Here is a 22,177-nt window from a genome sequence, read left to right as displayed (position 1 = left end):
TCCAGTCAACCCATTTAGTCCCATTGTTAAGTACTTGCCTCTTGTCCAAGGATTATAGTCTAATTCGAAGCCCTCTGGACGTAGATAGCTTGCCTATAGTGATATTATGTATAATTTATTAAAGCTTGCCTGAGGATTCAGAAAGCAAAGTTAGCCACAAGCTATAGAGGTCAGGCAGTGGTGGCACACACCTTTAATTCCAGGACTCAGGAGACAGGCAGATAGATCTCTGTGAATTCAAGGCTACCCAGGCCTAAGTTAAGAGTGAAGAGTAACAGAGCTCATGCCTTTGACATCAGCACTTGGGATCACACACCTTTAATTCCAGCACTAGGGATGTGGAGATAGGAATGATATGGCTGGCCAGAGAAAAGAATATAAGGAAGAAGAGACAGGAATTCAGAGCCTTTTGCTTCTGAGGATTCGTGGAGACAGGCTTGCTATTTCAGCTTGGTAGAGGTAAGATCTACTGGCTTGGATGATTTGCTTCTCTGATCTTAAGCTTGGAGTTTTTATTACTCGTGTTACACTTGCCTTTATTCTTGTTTCTGATTCTGCCCTAAAGAGGAATCAGCCCATGGTCACAGGGAGGAGTGACAGTGACCACACAGGCTCATGCCTGCATTTTTGCTTCATAGTATCTGCCATCCTTTCGCCTGAGGATTTGCCTAGTAAATCTAACTTTCCCCAGGCTCCAAAACTGTCAGGAGACCAAGAAAAAATGAACACACTGCTGTTTGTCATGAAAGAGCTGCATTGTGAGGGTTATGAACAGATGGAGGGGTCTCCCACTCACTTGCATCACACATCCAGTGATGGAAGAAGGCCAGGTGGAGGCAAAGGAAGGAGGACCCAGTATGTGTTGTCCATGAGTTCTATATAGGCTGGGCGCTGCATAAGTCATGGGGCACAGATACACTCTTCACTGTAGAATCTTTACCTGGTCTCCTGCTTGAGAGAGACGTCCAGAGTCCCCAGACCCAATGGGGTGGAAAGATAAACAACAACAACAACAACAACAATAACAAAATTCCAACAAGAGAATTTAACTGTGAACGAATAAATAGAATAGGGAAGATGGGTTAGCAAGTAAAGTGCTTGCTGTTCAAGCATGAGGCCCCCACTTAAAATCCCCACCAGCCACATCACAGCCAGGTGTGGTGACATCTGTTTGTAACTGTTGCTCCTGGGAATGTGTGTGGTACAGGTGCATCCCTGGAGCTTGCTGGCCAGTGTAGGCAAAATGGTGAGATCTAGGTTTTCAAGAGACTTGTGTCAAAAAATAAGGTAGAGAAAGTAGAAGACACCATCATCAACCCCTGCCTCCACTCCACATGCTCATGCGGGAGCATACACACACACACACACACACACACACACACACACACACACGCTATACACACTCACACACACTATACACACACAGACACACACACTCGCACACTACATATACACACACTATACACACACCACATACACACATACACACCACACACATCACACCACACACACTACACACACACACACTATACACACACATTATACACACCCATACACACCACACACACCACACACTATACACACACCACACACACACACACATACACACTCACATACACTCACACACACTCACACAATAAGCAAACATTCTTAAGTCCAGGTTTGTGCTTGGCCTACAAGTATCAGAATCAGAATCAGGGTGGGAAGGGTGGGACATGGGCAACAACTTCTCTTCAAAGTTTCCCTGTGCTACTGCAGGGCAGTGAGGTGAGGAACTTCTCAGTGATGTCTTAGCCTCTTGCAGGCATTGGCTTCTGAAGCCTTTCTTCCATTTTCTTATCTCCAATATGATGTATATGTATATGCATATGTATGTGTATATAATATATACACAAATATAATATATACATATATTATAGGCCTTTTTCTCTTCCTTCCCTATTCTGGTCATCTCTATTATGGGTAGTGACTTGCTTTAAATGAGGGCTCAGCTCAGCAGCATATTCTCCCAATTGCTCAGCAAGGATAGAACTTTCAGAGCCTGGGGACTCCCAGATGCCTGCTCTGGGAGGAGAAATGTGTTGGAGTGTCTGTGTTACACCCTGAAGCCAGGCAAGAAACAAAGGGGTTGTGAACATGTGTCAGGACAGGTAGGAACATGTGATCAGGAGGAAGAATGTCATGCCACATATTGTGGGGTCAGGTTGAGCTTGACTAGGCAGTGTGGTTAAAGAATCCAGCCAGGGAAAGGGGGCTCTGTGTGGCTTCACTGAGTTTGGCAGTGACTTTGGGTCAATGCCTTTCTTTCTTTGCCTCAGTGTTCTTCTAGCTATAGTAGAGTGGACACTGTTAGTTCTCTGCCTAATCCTCTGCTCACTGTTCCTACACACAAGGAAGCTTTTCTTCCAAGCACCAGGGATGTGGATGATCATCTGCAATGTCTCATGGGATTGGGCACAGGGATGTAAAGAAGTCACCTGTGAGCAAGGACTAGAGGTTGGTGTATAAAAATACCCCTTCTGACCTCTCTTGGAGAGAGGTCTGTTTTATGCTACCTCCTGTTGGCTCAGTTTCCGCTAAGAAGTCTCTTTCCACTGTTGGAGGAGCAGATTCCTAACATGGTATCTTTCCCATTCTTTCCTAGTGTTTCACACCTAGTATGACTGAATTCAGGACTTAATCTTTGGGGAACCGAGCCCCCAGACATTGAGCTGAGCCTCTGAGATTCCATTAGCTGTTGTAAGTGCACTGGGGTTGTAGTTCCCCTAGGTGAATTGACCCATTGATATCTATATACCCCTTTTTCCCTTTGTAACTCTGATTCATGGAATATTAATATAATCACTCAATTTTGCCTTTTGTGTATCTGGGTTGTGTACTGTATCTTTCCTCTACTTTAAATATAAACATATAAGTGTGTGTGTGATTACATTTTCATTGTACATGGTTTTCTTAATACAGTGTTGAGGTTCAGGGCAGGCCTGTCACTCAGATTAAACAGGACTGAAAGATAAGGTTTAAGACTTTTGTGGTTGGGGTGGGGCCAGGGAGAGCTTATGAGGCTGGGATCTTACTCTGGCATCAAGGGAGGAAGTCCCAGGCTTTCTAATCAGCTTCTCCAGATAAGGAGTGAGAGAGGAAGGCGACGGGCGAGGCTTACAGGTTACCAGCAGTCAAAGGTCAGAAAGTGGAGCCACATTCCAAATTCTACAGCATGGAGTTTAGTCTTGCTTTTAAAATCTGGTCTGACAAATCTCCTGGGTAATACGATCAGGCATTTTAATTTCATGTAATTATTGGTGTGAGGGGATTAAGATCTGTCAGCACCCCTTTCTGCTCGTTGATGTATTGTTCTGTTTTTCCTGTTTTGCTATCTGTCTTTGGATTGAGAGGTTTTGATTTATTTTATCTCCTCTATGGGACCAACTTAATACTTCTTTAAGTAGGCTTTAGAGGTGATGATGAGGATACAGTACATGTCTATGTTTAAGTACACTACACTTCCAAATAAACAATACTGTCAGCAGCTATAACAAGGAGACTTTCTTTTTGTTTAGGTGCAATTTTCTGATGAATACTGTGCATGTTAAGAGATATTCCTGTCTGCCATCTTCATGCCTTGGGCAGATGAGATGCTAATGTCTTCTTGCCCACCATGATAATCTGCCAAACATATATTCCATAACCTTGAACAAATCATGTTCCCCACATTCCCTACTGAGGGATACTCCCTTAGCCTAGCAGCAGGGGGAGGCCTAGACCCTATTCCAAATGACTTAAAAGATTTTGATGATCCCTCACTGGAAGGCAGTGGAGTAGGGGGGGAGATGGGATGGGAGCATGGTTGGGGGGCATGGGAGGGAGGGAGAGGGAACTGGGATCAATATGTAAAATAAAAAATAATAATAATAAAGAAAAAAACACACAAAAAAAACAAAAACAAATCATGCTCCAAAATGTACCCAAGATCTTTCCTTCTGGAATCACCTTTAAACTGAGCATGATAGGCTTTTGAACAACAGTATACTCAGTAGTATGCTTCTTAATTGAGCATGCTCAATAGTGTGCTTCTTAATTGAGCATGTTCAATAGTGTGCTTCTTAATTGAACATGCTCAATAGTGTGCTTCTTAATTGTGTAAGCTCAGTGATGTGCTTCTTAACTGAGCATGCTCAGGAAGTGCTTACTTACCTCTAAAGAATTTCTTATATCAATAAGTGTGGGTTCCCTGAATAAAATTCCCACCTTTCTAGGAGGGTACTTCTTTGGAAATGTCTCCTAAGCTTTCCTTGCCTGATGCAGGTGACAGACCTTTCTCCATCTCTGAGTTATAGACACTGCTTGATTTTGGATTTGCACTCAGCAAACTGGGACTCATCGCATTCAGATCTAGTACCCATTACAGCAAGCATAAAAACCTCATAATAATACTTCACATTCCTAGCTCTTATCACCTGTGCTATGTTTTCTAAAGATGTATTGATTTTTATTTTACGTGTATTAGTGATTTCCCTGCATGCATGTATGTGCACCACACTCACACCTGGTGCTCATGGAGGTCAGAAGAAGAAGTTGGATTCTCTGGAACTGTAGTTCCAGACAGTTGTGAACTGGCCCGTGGGTGCTGGGAATCAAACCTGGCATTATGGAAGAGCAACCAATGTTCTTAACTCTGAGTCACTGCTCGAGGTCTTTTGTCATGCATTTTGATGCGATATACTCTGTAAGCCCACATTTCATTGCTATTATTTTTTTCCCTTTGGATAATTAATGAATTAAACTGAAGAAAAAAGTTACATTAACTTTTATTTCAACTTGTTTTTGTTGTTTGTCCATTTCTGTCCTGGTTAGTTTTTCTTTTTGTCAATCTGATATAAGCTACAGTCAACTGAGAAGCGGAACCTCAATTGAGAAAATTCCTCCACTAGAAAGGTCTGTGGGAAAGCCTATAGAGTTGTCTGCTCAGTTACTGATTGATGAGGAAGGTCCGTGCCTACTGCAGGTTTTTCCTCCTGGAAAGGTGGCCCTGAGTTGTATAAGAAGGCAAGACGATAACACCTGGAGAGCAAGACAGTAAGTAGGCAAGCAGAGTTTCTCCATGGTGCTACTGCCCCAGTTCCTGCTTTGGTTTCTGTCCTGACTTCCCTCAGTGACGAAATGTGACTTGAAAGTTGTAAGATGAAATAAACTATCTCCTCTCCAAGTCACTTTTTGTCATGGCACTTTATCACAGTAATAGAAACCTAACACATAAATTTGGTGTATATAAACACTTTGCTTTGTATTATATTTCTTATGCATGACAATCTTTAATATTTCTTATTGCACATGTCTGGCAATTAGTTCTTCAGTGTGTGTGTGTGTGTGTGTGTGTGTGTGTGTGTGTGTGTGTGTGATTTAGAATTTCAGGTCGAAACTCCATACCTACTGGGTACTGAGTCTAAGTTTTCATATATGTCAGGTAAGCACTCTATTACTGAGTTACAGCCCCAACACTTTTAGTTATTTGTTTATCTGTTTCTTTGTTTAGAGACAATTTGCCCAGACTTGTCTTGAACTGAAGCCTCAGCCTCCATGTAGCTGTTAATATAGCCTGTGTCATTGGGCCTGGGGAAATCTTTCTTCTCAGGCCCATAAAGTGGGTGACTTAATATTTTGTGAGTTGCTTGGTCTCAACTTAAAAACACAACTCTCACCCCAAACGGGATAAAAGATAGATTCTAGAGCCAAATATGAGTGGCCATGGCCTGGGAATACAGATCCAGGTTATCTCAAATTCTATGTTCCAACCTGCTAAGAATGTAATGAAATTTTTGTGGTATCAGAACAAAGGAAGTCATAATCAAGGCATATTTTGTTTATTTCTGAAAAATTTTATACAATGTATTTTGATCATATTTTCCCTCCTCCCCAAGTCCTCCTGTATCCTTCCCACTTCTGTAGCTATGGACCTTCATGTTTTCTCTTTCTTCCTGGAAAACTATCAAACCAACCAAACCAAACAAACAAACAAAAAAACAAAAAACAAACAAATAAAAAACCCCGAAAACCAAAAACCAATAGGACAAAGGAAACACAAATCAAAAATATACACACAACAACCTCCAAACAATCAAAACGAAATGACAAAATTCAAACCACCACCACTGTAACAACAAAAGGACACACAAAAGGATCATAGGTCCTGTTTCTTGCTGGCCCACTCCTCCTGAGCATGAGGCCTGCCCCAGAGTGTGGTTGATATTTATTACACAGTGACACTCCACTGAAGAAAATTAGTTTTTCTTCTCCCAATAGCTATCAACATAGTTTTTTGGTTAGTAATGTGACTTTGTGCCCACTTCCCCTTTGCTGTGCTGGGACTTTGTTGTGATGTGTGGATGTTATGTATGCTGTCACAGTCTCTGAGTTCTAGCTTCTTAGTTGGTAGAAGCTAGAGTTCTGTTGGTGTATTCTAAAGTATTTGCCCAATGCCCCAAAAAACTTTAAGCCATATAAAGAGGGGATAATAAATAAGTCAAGGGAGTCTACAGGTTGTTCCAGGATAACTTAGCTCTAGACATGTAACATTCCAACCTTTCCACATCACTGAAGTTCTAATCTGTCAATCAGCATTGCAGATTGCAGAAGGCTGAGTGTAGGTGAGGTTCTTTCTAGGAACTTTTACTCACAATAGAAATCTGCCACAAGCATCCTCCATGATATAGGTGCAGGAAGGACTTTCTGAATAGGATTCCCCTCCACTCGGGACTAATGCCAACAACTGACTAATGGGACCTCATGAAACTGAAAAGCTTCTGTACAGCAAAAAGCAGCCAATCCAGAGCAGAAGAAGTGTACAGAGACAGCAAGACTCTCTGCAGACTGTATATCCCATCGATGACTAATGTCTAGAATATACAGAGAATGCAAAATAACAAAGAGTTAAGAAAACAAAGAACCACTATTTAGAAAGGCTGTGGATCCAAATACGGAGTTCTCAAAAGTAATATGATTGGCTAATAAATACCTTCTAAGAAAAAAATGTTCAATATCCTTAGCAATCAGAGAAATGTAAGTGAAAACTATGTGGTTATTTGGCCTTACCTCAGTCAAAATGGCTAAGATCAAGGAAACAACTGACGACAAATGCTGGTAAGAATGTGGGCAAGTGAGAACCCTTATTTGCTGTTGACAAGTGAAGGCAGCCTGGTGTAGCCACTATGGAAATCAGTGTGGAGGACTCTCTAAAAGCTAAAAATAAGGCTACATAATGACCTAGCTATGCCAATCCCTGGCACACACCCAAAGGACTTAGCATCTCATTCCATAGACATTTTCTCAGCCATGTCTGTGGCTGCTCTAGTCACAACAGCTAGTAAAAGGAAAACAATCTAAATGCCCTTCAACTGATGAATGGGAGAATGAAAATGTGTTACAGATACACAACGGAATATTACTCAACAGTAAGAATAGTGAAATTTTCAAGCAAATGGATGGAATTGGAAAATAATGAGAGAAATAACTCAGAGCCAGAGAGGCCAATGGCACAGTCTCTTATTTGTAGGTCCTAGCCAAGTCTTTAGTTGTGAGCATATAAACTGGAGTACCTGGGAAGAACTGCAGAAGCCAGGAGAAGCAGCACAGGGCCATGGGGGAGGGGTGGGTAGCCAGAGGGATAGTAGGATAAAGGTGCTATAAAGGGGAAAAGGGCAGAACCAAGGGGAGGGGAGGAAATACAAAGGGAGGAGGAAGACGGGGGAGATAAATAGCAGTTAAGGATGTTTGAAAGGCCACAGGAAAACATTATGTTATAAGCTTATTTGAACACACACACATTATATTCACACTAAATATAATTGCATTTAATATATATCATGACTCAAATTTAATATGATAATGATCCACCCCAAAGCCATAGACTAGTTAGAACCCCAGCCCTGAGCATGGGAACCCTTCCTTCTGGGTGTTATTGTTGGAAAGGTGTTCCAAGTGATTCCTAAAACAACACACACTAGTGCCTCCTGGAAGATGAAGGTAAGACCCTATTGCTGAGGACATTTTGGAAATAAGACATGGAAGCATTGAGCTGAATCTTATCCCAAAACCCTCCCCCTAACATCTTCCTAAGTCCTCCAGTGTCTGAAGGAGCTGGGTAAGCTACTAAGGGAGAAAAACAATTGATAATCCTACCCAACCTTAAAGCTTATTAACCTCAACAATAATTGGCCCAGAAAAGATATCTCCCCAAAGTACAATATAAAAACTTGTATCCTGGGAAGTAACCAGCAGCTGTCTAATTGGACTTAAGGTCTCTAAAGAAGAGAATTCCTGTCTAGTTCTGCAAACCTAGTCAACTGCCAGTGGCCCACATGTGATCAAGCACATCAGGTACATATGGGTCAAACAAACTGGTTTAGGGGAATGAAAAGCATGTGACTTGTCTCGGGTATACAACAACCTCCAGTATTCCAGGGACTATCTGTCCTTGGACAAGGGCTTGCAGATGAGAGGTACTTTTGTTTGATGGATCTCTTAGTCATAGTAATTAAAACTTAAAACGTAACTTGGGCTTTCACGTTCGTACTCTAGATGACCTCTGTGCTAGCTGCATGACAGAGACCATACCAGATTCTCCTCTAGGCCCTTAAGGTAACACATGTGGCCTAACTTCAGAATTCATCCTCATGAAAGAAGTGACAGTACTTTGAGAAGAGTTTCAATGTAATTGTGTGTATGGGATTGTGTTACACCAGGAAACTTTTTCCAGATTATATTTAAATATGCCTAAAATAAACCACCAGGTGTTTGACTCTAGAAGTTTGAATTAACACCAGCTACTGAGTTTTGTTGAACCAGATTTGCTTCCTGCCTCACTTGGAATGTTACTCTGCTGGCTGTGGTGTTTGCAGAGACCTCCATACCTTCTCTTTCAGCTGACTGTGTGTGTGTGTGTGTGTGTGTGTGTGTGTGTGTGCTGCATGTACTCTATCCCTATTGCCTTGGGTATCAAAAATGCAAATTGATTCATATTTTCTAGTTTTACCCCATGTTCTGCGTACTTTAATGTGCTTGTGTAAGGGATGGTTTCTGAAGGGTTTTCTTAATGTGTTGTTCCATCTTCAACTTCAGGTTGCTCTGTGTGTCTGCCTTTCACAGTATCTGCTGACTCAGTGGTAGTGGCAGTTTTTATTGTCTGGTACAATTTCAACCTTAGAAGGGCCTTGTAGACAGGACGCTTTTGGAGATTATACTCATCTGGAACACTGAAATATCCCTGATGACCTTGACCTAGGACAGTTTTCCTGTTTCACACTAAGAGTAACAGAGTTGAAGTGTTGCTCTGTACAAGATGGTTGAAGGGCTTTCTCCTTTAAGGGAGAAGGATCTGCATGAGCTTCATGCCTGCATCCTGGAGGCAGGTTTTCTCTAGTCTCTTTCATGAGTATCCACCCAATAAAGGTCCACAGAGATGAATTTCTAAGGATGTCAACTCTTCCTTGGATCTGTGGTTCTATGACCTTATACTTCTAGACTTTATTCCTGTTTTCTGGTATAAAACTTAGTTTTATGTCAACTTGACACAAGCTAGAGTTATCTGAAAGTAGGTTAGTTACCTCAATTGAGAAAATGCCTCCCTAACATCTGGCTGTAGGCAAGCCTGTAGGGCATTATCTTAATTAGTGATTGATGAGGGAGGGCCCAGATCATTGTGGCTGGTGGTCCTGGGTTAGATAAGAAATCAAACTGAGTAAGCCATGGGAAACAAGCCAGTAAGCAGCACTCCTCTATGGCCTCTGTATGAGCTCCTGCCTGGAGTTTCTTGCCCTATTTGAGTTCCTGTCTTAATTTCCTTGATGATGAACAGTGATATGGAAGTCTAAACTAAATAAACCTTTTCATCCCTAACTTCCTTTTTGGGCAAGGTGTTTCATTGCATCAATAGAAACCCTAAGACCCTGTGCTTTTGAATACTAATGATTTGACTTACAGGATTAGAGGGTGGGATTTAGAGCTGCATGGCCCAGCCACCTGGGGAGGGAAGTGGGACTAAAGGTTGAACCATCACTTGTGGGCAGTGTTTTAAGAATTTATGACTAACAAAGAAGCAGAGGGTCAGTGTTTGAATAGCTTTGAGATGGCTGAATATGTTTAGGGTCTTTTGATTCTCTGATTTCTGGGATGTGGTGTTTAGGGATTTATAGTCTGTACCCCTGACCCCCCCCCCCCAATCTCTCTGGCTCCTTTACATTGTTTTCAAGTTCCCTTCTGTGCCTAGTTTTAAGTCCTTTATCTATAGCACCAAGAATCATGAAAGGGATTGTATATACAGCCCCACCCCCTAGAATGATGAGCCCCATAGTCTACCTGTAGAGAGAATGTAAGGTATTTCATCTGTCTTCCAAAGTGTCTGTCCTCCCTTTGACGTCAGGATAATCACTGATGCTATAACTTCAGCTCCTTCACGCAGGAGGATATGGTTTGGGTGGTCATATAGCTTTCTGGGCTGTTCGGATAGAGTGAGGCTCCTAGGAGTGCACATGTCCCAGCGAATCCAAAAGTGTCTCCTCAGAGTTTTCTTGAGGTGGTTTTGGGGTTTACTTTAGGGGACTACTGAAGTGGATCACTTGGATCAGAAGGCCTTCCAGATACAGAAAGGTTCAGAACAGTCTTAGAAGAAATAGCCTCAAGTGCTGTGTTCAGGAAGGGGCTGAGGAACCGTGAACCGTGTAAAGGTGCCACAGTCACCACAGCATCTCTCTATCTTCCTCTTCTTAGGTAGGAGGTTAGCTCTGACAGGGACTTACCCAAGCTCCCTAAAATAGCACGTAAAAATTTGTAGAGGGCTTTCTCAAGATTCTGAAACAAGTTACAAAGATAACAGTGGTTATCAACTGGTCACTTGGGACAGACCAGTTCAGGACATATCCTCCAAGACTGGAATGTGAAGAACAATAGATGGTCATGGTCTCTGCCTAGATCAGGGACTTCCTCACTAGGGCACCGTGAGCTGGGAGCTTTAGTCCTATTATACATACTTTTCTGTCTTATATGTCTACAGACTGAATTATGATGAAATGAGCTTCCAAATAGAAACAATCTACTTCCTGGAAGTACATACCATGGAGGAAGAAGGAGGAAGGGGAAGTGGGTAGAGGGGAGATATAACCCTCCTGTCTGCTGGGGTTGGGGTCATTGTTGCTTAGCTCAGTTCACACTTTTCCTTAAGAGTATATTTTTGTGTGTTGTAATTAAACCAACTATGTGATCTATTCTTGGAGTGTGTCATATCTGAATTAATTTCTTTGGGGAACATAAGAACAGAGATTGCTACTAAGGTCAAGACTAGAGGCAACTGAGACCTCCAATAACCATGTATATTGTCATTCTGTCATATCCCAGATTCCCAGTTCCATTGTTCAGTGTTGGGTAAGTCTGAAGTCCCCATCATTGCCCCCAGGCATGCTGGGATTCAGCCCATATACAGGTCAAGCTATTTCCACAGGGCTGGTCTTCCCACTGATGGTGACCTCTCTCTTCACCTTTCTCTTTTTGAGAAGGATGGGCTCATCTGGAGTTCAAGACACAGACACTGACTTGGTTCTCTCCACAAAACCCATTTCATTTATTTTACAAATTGAAAACAAACATTTCTCTTCCCTGGCTTCTGCTCACTCCCAATGCAGTTTTCTAGCCTTGGTGATGAGAAAGGTCTTAGAATTACAAACATCTTCTGGGGATGCTTGCCTTACCCTGCCTGCTAAAGGCTTCCAGGGCTACACCTCTGCCTACTCATTTGGATGTCTTTTCCACCTCCATAGCTCGGAGCTCAGTCCAGAAAGCTACTTCCTTGTCTTTTAGCTTCTGGGCTTGCTGAGTGGTGGCTCCAATCTGCAGGTAGCCTTCCTTCTGGTCATACTCTGGCCAGTGTGGCAGTCCCTCCCCATTGGGGTTCCTGAGAACAGAGTCAAATGGAAGTCCTTAAAGCCACTGTGTGGCCCTCACATTTCTCTGAGGGTTATGGGAATTCCTTTGCTTATCACTATATGCCAAGAGGTCACATAGCCCCAGAGACACCTCCCCATCTTCTGGGGGGTAGCCCACCCATTCTTAGGGAATTCTCACTGTCAGAACACTATGGCTACTGCTTGGGTCACGTGGACTTTGCCCATTGGGAGTGTCTTTAGCACCCTACATCACCCACCAAACCTGCCCCATCCTTTTCGCCAGCCTCACCCATTTCGAGCAAAATTGCCCCAAAGCTTCATCATCATCTTGCTGAGGTTGATCTCTTCCTCTGAGGCACCCTCTATGGGGAAGAAGACAAGAATCCTTTCCTAATCACGGCAAGGTGCATGGGCAGTGCTAGCATAGGTCAGGAGTGTTTAGAAATGTAGTCTTCACTTTTACCACACACCTGCTGAGTCAGAATCCACATTTGTAGTGGAGTTAGACTGAGTGTTCTGTTTAAGCCTGGAAATGACTAGTCTAGGATTCACAAATGGGCATGAGTCTTTACATGACCTGGCTGCCTTTGTTTCTCTTGGTGGCCTGCTCCTCCCTCCCTACTCAAGGATACAGTGCCAAAGCCAAGTTTCCTTTGGCTCATAGGTTGCTGACTTGGGTCTTCTCTCATTCTCATAGATTCTGAAATATACCAGAACTATTAGCGTTCTAAGGAGTCACCTAAGTAGGAAACAGTTGGAGAAACTGGTGTGCTATGAATAACCATGATGTGAGTCACAGGTCACCTACTCATGCTGGACATCAAGGTGCTGGAGATATTTGTGAGAAGGTTTTTTTTAAACATTGTTATTAAAATATATACTTTTTTATATTTTGACATATAAGCTAGGATATATATATATATATATATATATATATATATATATATATATATATAGACCATACCCAAGCTTAACACCAGCATTAATTCTCTCTTCACTCACATTCTATAGAGTCCTGCAATTAGAAGAGCAAACAGTGTTATTCATGCCTGAGACAGAGCACTGCAGATAATATTCCATTTGGCCTAATGATAACAGGTTAGGCTCATAAGGGTACCACTTTACCTAGGGGTACAGCTTCCTGTATGCCTATTAGAGGAGGATAAACAGTGGAAACTGCTTGATATAGTTCTGTCTTTGTTGTAGTTTGGATGTGAAATGTCCTCCTTTGGTTTGTGCATTGGAACACATTGGTAGCACTGTTTGGACCGACTGTGAAGCTTTTAGGATGTAAAGGCTTGTAGTGAGTAGGTCACTGAGGGTGAGCCTTGAGGTTTTCAGCCTAACTTCACTTCCTAGTCTCTTTCTGCTTCTTACCTCCTAATGCCATGCTTTCCTCACTATGGTTAACTGTGGTCCTTTGAAACTGTGAGTGGGAATAAACTCTTTATCCAGCTTTGGTCAGGTATTTTGCCACAGAAATGTACAGAGACACTTGCTTAAAGCCACTGAACCAGGACTGGAATCCAAAGTTCCTAACTTGAAGTTCAAGCCAACAGAGAACTATTACCTTTTAAAAATGGTGTTCCCCAAACAGAGTAAACTTCATCACCATGGTCTGCTATCACCATCTTGGGTCTTACGTCAGACACAAAGCTTGGGCGATATGTAAATTCATACATGTAGGTGGGGGCTCCAGCATCTGAGGAGACATGGATTCATGTACAGTGCATGTTACCAGACACACATGGGTGATATAATGGCCTCTACCTGTGCAGGAACCCCCACCCACCAGATCCACAGCTAGAGGGAAACGGGTATTTAGGGGATCCTAGGGACTTGCTGCTTGAGTGAAACTGGGATTTGAACAGGTTCTCAATGAATGCAGAATACAGTGCAGGCAGTGTGTGTCTGGGTGCATTTCAGGGATGATGGCCTGTGCTCCTTCATTCTGAGCAGAACTGCAACTCATAGGCGTCTTCTGTCAGCCTGCTCTTGAGCATCCCAGGGCTTTTCCTTGATCATCCAGAAAGTGATGCAAACCCAAGCCACCCGCCTGAGCATGAGGACATTTAAATGCAAGTCTATGAAGAGAGCAAGCACTCGGTCTCTTAGGATTCATGAATCCATGCAGCTTGGGATTCTCATTTGAGTCGTGCTTGACTGGAACACTTCAGGTCTGAAGGGAAAGTGAGTTTATTTACCTTTCTCTCACCACCAAAGACATCATGTGTAAGCCCCAGGGCGCCATTGCTGCTGCCCACTGGATCATTGGATCAGCTAATTACTTCTGCTTATGTACTAACACATGTATCCAGGGACTTCAGTACCAGTGGTCACAATGGGGCATAGATGTCCACAGAGGAGTTCGTGACTCTGAGAGCAGAAGGATAAGGCTCTGAATCAGGGAAAAAACCTGACTCCTCTTCCTTGAGTGCACTTACTATGAAGGAATATTGGAAAATATAGACAAAAAAGAAAAAAGAAAAACACACAGACACACATACATACGCTCGTATACACATGTACACACAGACACAAATCTTAACAGACACACACCTATACATATACACATGCACATGCCTGCATACACACACACACACACAAACACACATATATACACAGACAATCGCATAGATGGATAACACATAAATATATATACACATGCACACACAAATACAAACACACATTCACACTAACATATTCATACACATGTGTACACACACATGCATAAATACACTGACGCATGCACACTTAGACACACATACATATTCACACATGGTAGGGGCATGAAGGGGGGAGAGAGGGAGGGACAAGGAGGTGAGGAGGAGAGATCTAATGAACAAACTGTGTGTGAATTGTCTTTTAAACTTTTTTGGAAGGGGACAACATATGGATTCCATTTACATTTTGTTATTTTATACTTGTTTTTCCACATGGTACTGAGAGGTAAGAAACCCACATTCTTACATATTGGAAAGCAATTTTCAATGTGTGTTAAGAGCTTTAAAGCTTTAAAGAGCTTTAAAGTGTTCCTGTGATTCAGAATGATAGTCTCATTTCTGAAACCAGTCAAAACATGACTAGACACATAGTTAAACATCCACACATTTACATGTTAGCACAGTGTTATCTGTGCTCCTGAAATGTGAGCCTCCAGCCTGAGTACCCAACAGGGAAAGTAGACCTTGTACACCCATTCCTGTAGATTTTTCTTCTAGATAGATTTTTATTGTTATTATGGAAATTCCCTTTATATAGTGTTCTTTGAGAAAAACTGTCATACAAAATTAATTTCTAAATGATATGTAAGATGAAGGAAAATTATTAGACAGTACAGAAAAAAAATCATAGAAGATGCCTCCAGGTTGAGAAGTTATGAATGGTATCTAGTGCCTTCTTCATGGGTTAGTATATTTTAAAGAGTTTCTACAAGTGTAAATATATTAATTTTATAATTAGAAAAGTTATTTTTATCAGGAAGGCTAAGTGGATAAAACCTGTGCTGTGCTGGTTGAAATAACTCAAACCACAGTCATAAGTAACAGCTGAAAGACTCAAGTCCAGTGTTGTAGGGTCCACAGAACAGGCAGGAGGCATAGCTTAGCTACAGAAGGACAGACTTGATACCAGGTAGCTCTGACTAAAGGGTTTTATCTTGACCGTTGGGAACCATATACTTCATCCATTGTAGCTAGTTATGCTGGTTAGTTTTACATCAATTTAACACAAGCTAAAGTTATGTGAAAGGAGGGAATCTTTACTAAGAAAATACCTCCATAAGATCTGTCTGTAAAGCATTTTCTAAATTAGTGATTGATAGGGAAGGGCCCAACCCATCATGGGTGTTACCATCCCTGGGCTGGTGGTCCTGGATTCTATAAGAAAGTAGGATAAGCAGTAATCCACATCCCTTCATGGCCTATACATCAGGTCCTACCTCCAGGATCCTCCCATTTGAGTTCCTGTCCTGACTTTCTTCAATGATAGAATCAAATAAACCCTTTCCTCTTCAACATGTGTTTTCTCACAGCAACAATAACCCTAATGAAGATACTCGTGTATAACATGTTTATTAAATTAATTAATTAAAAATAAAAACTGAATGGTTAGTTAGGGAAGTCTGAACCAGAGAAATATTTCCTGACCTATTCCCTGAAATGAAGCAAATGATCTGACAACAAGAAAGGATCCCAGGAGGCTCCCCAGATGGCTCATGGGAGAGCACATCTCACTTTTAGGTGTCATGCATTCATAACATCATACTTTACTTTCACTGCACAGCTTAGGGGCAGCGTTGCAAAGTCCCTCAACCTACCCACACCTGCATTATTGAGTTGTAAAAAGGCTAGGCATGGAAAACAATTGTCTGCAGACCTTTCCCCTCATGTCCTAGCACCCTCTGCCTCTGAGCTTTGGGTCCTGTATAGTCATTGATACTATGTGGCTCCTTCCACTTTTCCTCCATCCCACTACTGTGAAGAAGACACTTTATAGCAACCTCTGATCTTGAACAGGATCTCTGAAGATTGCTTTCAGGTGTCAGTATGAGTGGATGAAGGTCTTCTAGAAAACCATAGAGTATTATTTTTGGGTGTGAGCAGGGTCTTTCCAGGAGAGATTGGAATATGAGTTGGTAGAGTAATGGGGAAGTTCTACCCTTAGTGTGGACAGGTGCCATCAGATCTGCTGGGCATCACAGAGAAGAAAGCAGAAAGATGGTGATATCCTCTCCTGGAGCTTCTTCTCTTGCCCCTGAACTCCTGCTCAGGGCTCTAGGATATTCACATTTGGACTTTGAGGCTTACACCAGACATCCTCAAAGGCCTCAGGACTCTTGTATTAGATGGAGAAGTACACACTTGGCTTCTTTGGCCCCAAGACTTTCCACCTTGTGGTCACTTTGCCAGAATTCCAGGGTCTCTCTGATCTGCCCTGGCCCCAGACTTCTTGGCCTTAATTATCTCAGAAGTCAATCCCCCTACAATATCCCTCTCATCTGCATCTGTCTGTTTGTTATCTTTCTCCCACTGGTTCAGTCTTTTTTCAGACTTGGCCAAACTTTCCAAATGATTGCACTTTATTTCTATAATACCAGTATAACATCATATGAGGGTCCCCTAGAAGATGCTGCTATGCCTCACATGTACCCCTCGTTTACAGGAAGGTCCCCTCCAGCACCTATACTCTTTGGATGAGGCTTTGTTTATATCTATGGATTACTTTGCCCATGTGTGCAACAGGTCAAGGTGTCAAGGAACTAACCCCCTGAAATAGCTTGCCACTGATGGCTAGTGTATGCTGATGGGTATGCCTCACTCTTTCTCTACTCAGATGGGGTAACCATGAGATGTGTCACCTGCATGACAGAACTCATGCATCTCTGCTCCATCCATCCACAGTAGACACATGCTTGGCAGTGGACCACTGACTTGCCTTTTTCCAGTATCATATCCTCACCTCCCTAGGAGTGTTTGCAATTAACTCCCTGTTTCAGAGATTCATGTAAAAGAAAATAATATAGAACATACTCCACACTGCCTCTGGGCCATATGGAATGAGCTTCCGAGTCCTGACCCTCAGTAGTTTCCAAAACTGACTATATTGGGAGTCAGTGTCCCTTCTTTTGTCCAAACCTGGGACTCACCTCTATGATGGCGGGCTACAATCACAGATGGCACAGTGAATAACACATCTCCCATCATGTCTAAAAAGAGGTTCTTCTTTTTGTAAGGAGAGTCTGATCCTCCCAAATACTTCTCAGTGGCCACTGGAGTCAGTTCCTTAGAGATATTCTGAAATAAATCAAGAAAGATCCCACCCACAGCAATCATCAATGTAACTTTTCCAGTCCATTGAGAAGACTTCAGTTGACTAAGACCATCTTCAGTACTGTGCTAATCTTTCCTCTGTGGTGGGTGGGAGTTCCAGATTCTAGTTGCCTTTACTCTACCATTTAATTGACCTGTGTGACTCAGGTCAAGTTCCCAGCTCTTACTTGAATCTCAACTTTTCCCCATGATTCCACTGGTACTTACAGTAAGTGGGTAGGACTTCCATAGGAGGGATGTTGCTGTTTTCTGATCCAGTTTTCCATCAGAGAGTGGATAGCCCATCATCTGTTAAAGAAATGGTTAGTCATTTGTAAATTGTTGGGAATTAATAGGAATAAGCAAACAACCTAACCAGCCAACCACAACCAGTGCAAAATGGTGTTTACAGGCCTTGATGTACATGGATTCTGACGAGTTAGATAGTAATAGTTAGCTCTCTCTCTCTCTCTCTCTCTCTCTCTCTCTCTCTCTCTGTCTCTGTCTCTCTCTTTCTGTGTGTGTGTCTCTCTCTCTGTGTGTGTGTGTCTGTGTGTATACATGTTTGTCTAGTGTGTGAATGTGTGTTTATAAAACTGGAACACATTCTATGCAGTGAGGGAAAGTTAAGAAAATTTAGAATCCAAGAACTCAAGGATAGAAGGCACAGGACATGGTATCATGAAACCCACAGCAACCATTATGATTGTGTTGTTTGATAATCTCTGAAAACCTGTACTGAGAGCTACATTACTTGGGAAGTTCAGTGCTGTCAGGAGAAAACCTAGGGTTGAGCAAATGGCCCCCGACCTCTGCTAAAGCAGCTACTGTAGAAAGCTTGCACTTAAAAATCTTTATAATGCTTCTTGAGATACTAATATCTCAAAAAAAAACCAGGGCTAAGAAGTGATTTTCTATAATTTTTAAAATTTCTTTGAAGTAAGAACATTTGGGGAGATTGCTCGTATTCTCTCTGCTAGTCTTTCTGGAAGGAAACATCCCTGACTTTGGTAAGTGATCAACGTGAACTTCCAGCTCTGAGTCCTCCTGTGAAGAGAAGGTTGCTTCTCCTGCAGATGAGTGTGTTCTACACTTCTGTATCTGGCCACAGTGACTCAGCCTTCCTATCACAGTGGCTCTTGAGAACACCATAGCATTGAAACCTCTACCACTATTGGTGTCAGGGATCCTAGTTAACTTCATACTTGATCTCTTTCCTAAGGAGCTCATACTATTAAAAGAACCCCATCATTCTATGTGAATATATTTTTTTCAATGTTTATTTTTAACTAAAGAAAAATCTCATTTTCCTTTTATATGTCAATTTTTACTTCTGTAAAACCAGTCTTCCCTGGTCTTAGTTAGTGTGTCTGTGGAGATTTATGGGCATGTGAGTTCAAATTCAAGATGAAGCTGCTGAGCCCCAGCCTGACCCTTCTCTCCAGCTTCCTCTCCTTCCTAGCCATCCTTAGTTACTCCATCTGGACAATTGCCACCACTTCTTGACCTTGGGGCTAAGATCAAGCAATCTAGACAATTCTCATTACTACAGATCTCTCACTCAGAGCCTTTCAGGGTTCTTTAGGGAACGGCAAAGTAATGTGGAGAAAGGCGCTCCTAGCACTGCCCTTCCCAGGGCATACACAGCTGGACCATCTTGGAGGATGTTTCCATGGAAATGTCCACTTGTGACCATGGGAACAACTTCCCTGGTTTCAAATGGAGGTTTGGAAAAGGCAGAAGTCCTGGTCACAGGTGATGATAGTATTTGGGATTAAGTCTGTGAGATTGTTACATTCTCACCGTAGGAATAAACCAGCCAAACTCTTGCTTGTTGATCCCCACGATGTATGGTACAGTGTTGAAGCTCTTCTCAGCCAGAATCTCTTCCCGGTGCCTTTGGCAGGAGTACTCCATCAATCACAGTGGTCAGAAAGGGGTAGCTCTGCAGAACAAAGTGGCATGTAGTTATTTGCTCCACAGATACCCATGTGCCTTTTGCTGTCTGTCTGATGGTCAAGCACACACTACCAAACTACATGAGCATGGGCAGTGACCACAGAAGCTCAAGGTCCCCAAAGGGACTAAGTTTCTGTGAGGGGATAGAATTCTGACTTGTGGTGTCTCTGCTAAGGTGATGGGGAAGTGGTAAATTCTGGAATACCTGTGTATGCATAGTGGAGTTCTATAGAACATGGAATTCATTGGTATGCTTTTTAGAGATTTAATTTTAGCTATGTGCATGTGTTTGTGTGGGGGTATCTTGCTTGTACAAATCAAGCCTATCTGAAAGTCAGAGAATGGAGCTTGCCACTAGCTAACCATAGAGGTCTGTACAGACAGACAGGAAGTGAGGTAGCTGGTCAGAAATAGGATATAAGCAGAGAGAAGCAGAAACTTGGTCTTTTGTCTGCTGAGACCCTAAGGAGGTAACATGTGCTGTAGTTTGCTCCTTCTCTCTGATCTCTCAGCATTTTCCTCAATATTTGACTCCAGGTTTTTATTACATAGACCAATTAAGGACTCTAACTACAGGGGCATGTGTATGTGAATGCAGGTGCCCACAGAGGCCAGAAGAGGCATTGCATCCCCTGGAGCTGGAGTTACTGGTGGTTGTGAGCCACCCAACATTGGTTCTAGGAACCAAAGTCATGTCCTTACAACAGTAGCAAGTGCTCTCAACCTCCAGGTCAACCCTGTGACTCTCTCACAGATGTCTGATGACATCTAATGCATAATGTTTGATTGTAATTTGCCACTGAAGCTCACTGGTGGAATTTTTTACTCCTGACACCATGGCAGCACTCAGAACATTTGGAATTGTGGAGAATAATGCTATTTAAAGGAGTGGATCACTCTGCACTTCCATAGGAAAGGTGCCCCGAGAAAGGGCTTAACCTGTTCCTGAACCAAGTGAGGAACATATCTGTAGATTTCTCTGGCTTCATTTTCACAACTGCATCATCTACTTCATGCTTTTAATATTCTTCTTCATATAATGAACCCACAGATTCAGCTTTTCTCATCTTTGTGCAGCATCATCAGGCATCATGGGTGTCTTATTAGCACTTTTCAGAATAGTCCCACCATATATGTAGACAAGTCTCTTCTTGTGGATCTAATGTGTTGCTGACATTGTCACCAAATTCACAGCCAATAGTTCTGAAGGACACTCACCACACACACACACACACACACACACACACACACACACACACTCATGTATGCACACATACACACTCACAAATAACACAAATAATGCACATTACAGCAATAATGTGTTTAGTTACACTTTGTTCCTTTCTCCCTGGAGCTTTTTAAAACAATAAATCTATGACAGCACCAAGGGAAACAATGTAGTAAACCAACAGTAAAGGAATACTTCCCGGTGAGGGAGATGGAGGAAGTGGTGTGTTGCTTTGAGTTAAGATGGGATTGGTTGTCATGTGCCTCAGACACTCACCACTCCACCCGTGGCCAGACACAAAGTGCTTTGAGTTTATTTGGGCACTTGGAAAAACATGCTTACAAATGGCTCAACTCAAAAGCACAGAATCCACAGTTAAAACAGACCAATTTCACCCATTCTATATTTAAATGTGAGCTCTCTCTCCTTGAGGACCAGAGCCCCTCACCTCCAAGATGCCCTCTGAGAGCCACAGAAACTGGAAATGACACACACCACGTTGACAGATATCTTGATTTTATGCCTTACCTTTGATGAAAAGCATTTTAAAGATTAAGTGGAGCCTGGTATGAGTAAACAATTGCCCATACTCAATTGTTTGCTTCATGTGGGTCCCACTGTACCAGAGTGCATTTAACCAAACCCACAACCATGCTAGTTAACTGGCAATGTGTAAATCAGGCTCCACTTAATCTTTAAAATGCTTTTGTGGTTTTCCTGGCCACATTACTCTGGCTGGCAAGTGATTACCTTCTCTGGACCTCTGATATGATCCTGCAGAGCACAACTACCATATCACAAGGAGGACTCTTGGCTTCATAGTTAATTGAAGCTTAAAAGTGTTAAGACTTAGCGTCTGCAATGGAAAATCAGGGATCCTTACCTCTCTGGGTTCCCCAAGCAAATCAAGAGCAAAGAATTTCTGTGAAGACAAAGACAGAAGATGTGGTGAGCAGGCATCCTTTCCCAAAGACCTCTAGTTGCATCCCTGAGTTTCTGTACTGGTCCCTCATTTTGGCCCAGTGTGGGAAGACCTGAGCTTTACTGCACAGAAGCACATAACAGTGGAGTAAGACAAGGCAGGCAGGGTAGGCACAAACAAAGAAACAGACCCTGGGAGTAAGGCTCCTTGGCTCTGGAGTTGATACTGCCTACCTTTCCTTTGCCTTTTCTTCTGTGTCACCAGGAGAATCACTGAAATGTCTGTCTTCAAGCTTTAGAAACCAGTTATATTTTGTTTGATTAGTTGGATC

At 42.4% G+C, this 22,177-nt stretch overlaps 1 protein-coding gene across 1 annotated transcript in view; it reads right to left on the bottom strand.

Annotated features, from left to right (window-relative positions):
* Positions 1–11,772: 11,772 nt before the first annotated feature.
* The window catches only part of LOC127227015 (liver carboxylesterase 1-like), a 29,337-nt gene continuing 18,932 nt past the window's right edge, over positions 11,773–22,177 (bottom strand). Inside the window, 8 exon segments of the mRNA XM_051191240.1 lie at positions 11,773–11,935; positions 12,217–12,289; positions 13,498–13,629; positions 17,575–17,722; positions 17,966–18,046; positions 19,541–19,627; positions 19,629–19,682; positions 21,808–21,846. Of these exon segments, the coding sequence (XP_051047197.1) occupies positions 11,773–11,935; positions 12,217–12,289; positions 13,498–13,629; positions 17,575–17,722; positions 17,966–18,046; positions 19,541–19,627; positions 19,629–19,682; positions 21,808–21,846 (777 nt within the window).

The sequence above is a fragment of the Phodopus roborovskii genome, unplaced genomic scaffold (assembly GCF_943737965.1).
Source record: "Phodopus roborovskii unplaced genomic scaffold, PHOROB, whole genome shotgun sequence".
Lineage (NCBI taxonomy): Eukaryota > Metazoa > Chordata > Mammalia > Rodentia > Cricetidae > Phodopus > Phodopus roborovskii.
Note: the sequence above shows the minus strand (reverse complement) of the source record. Positions and strands in the feature narration are given on the sequence as shown.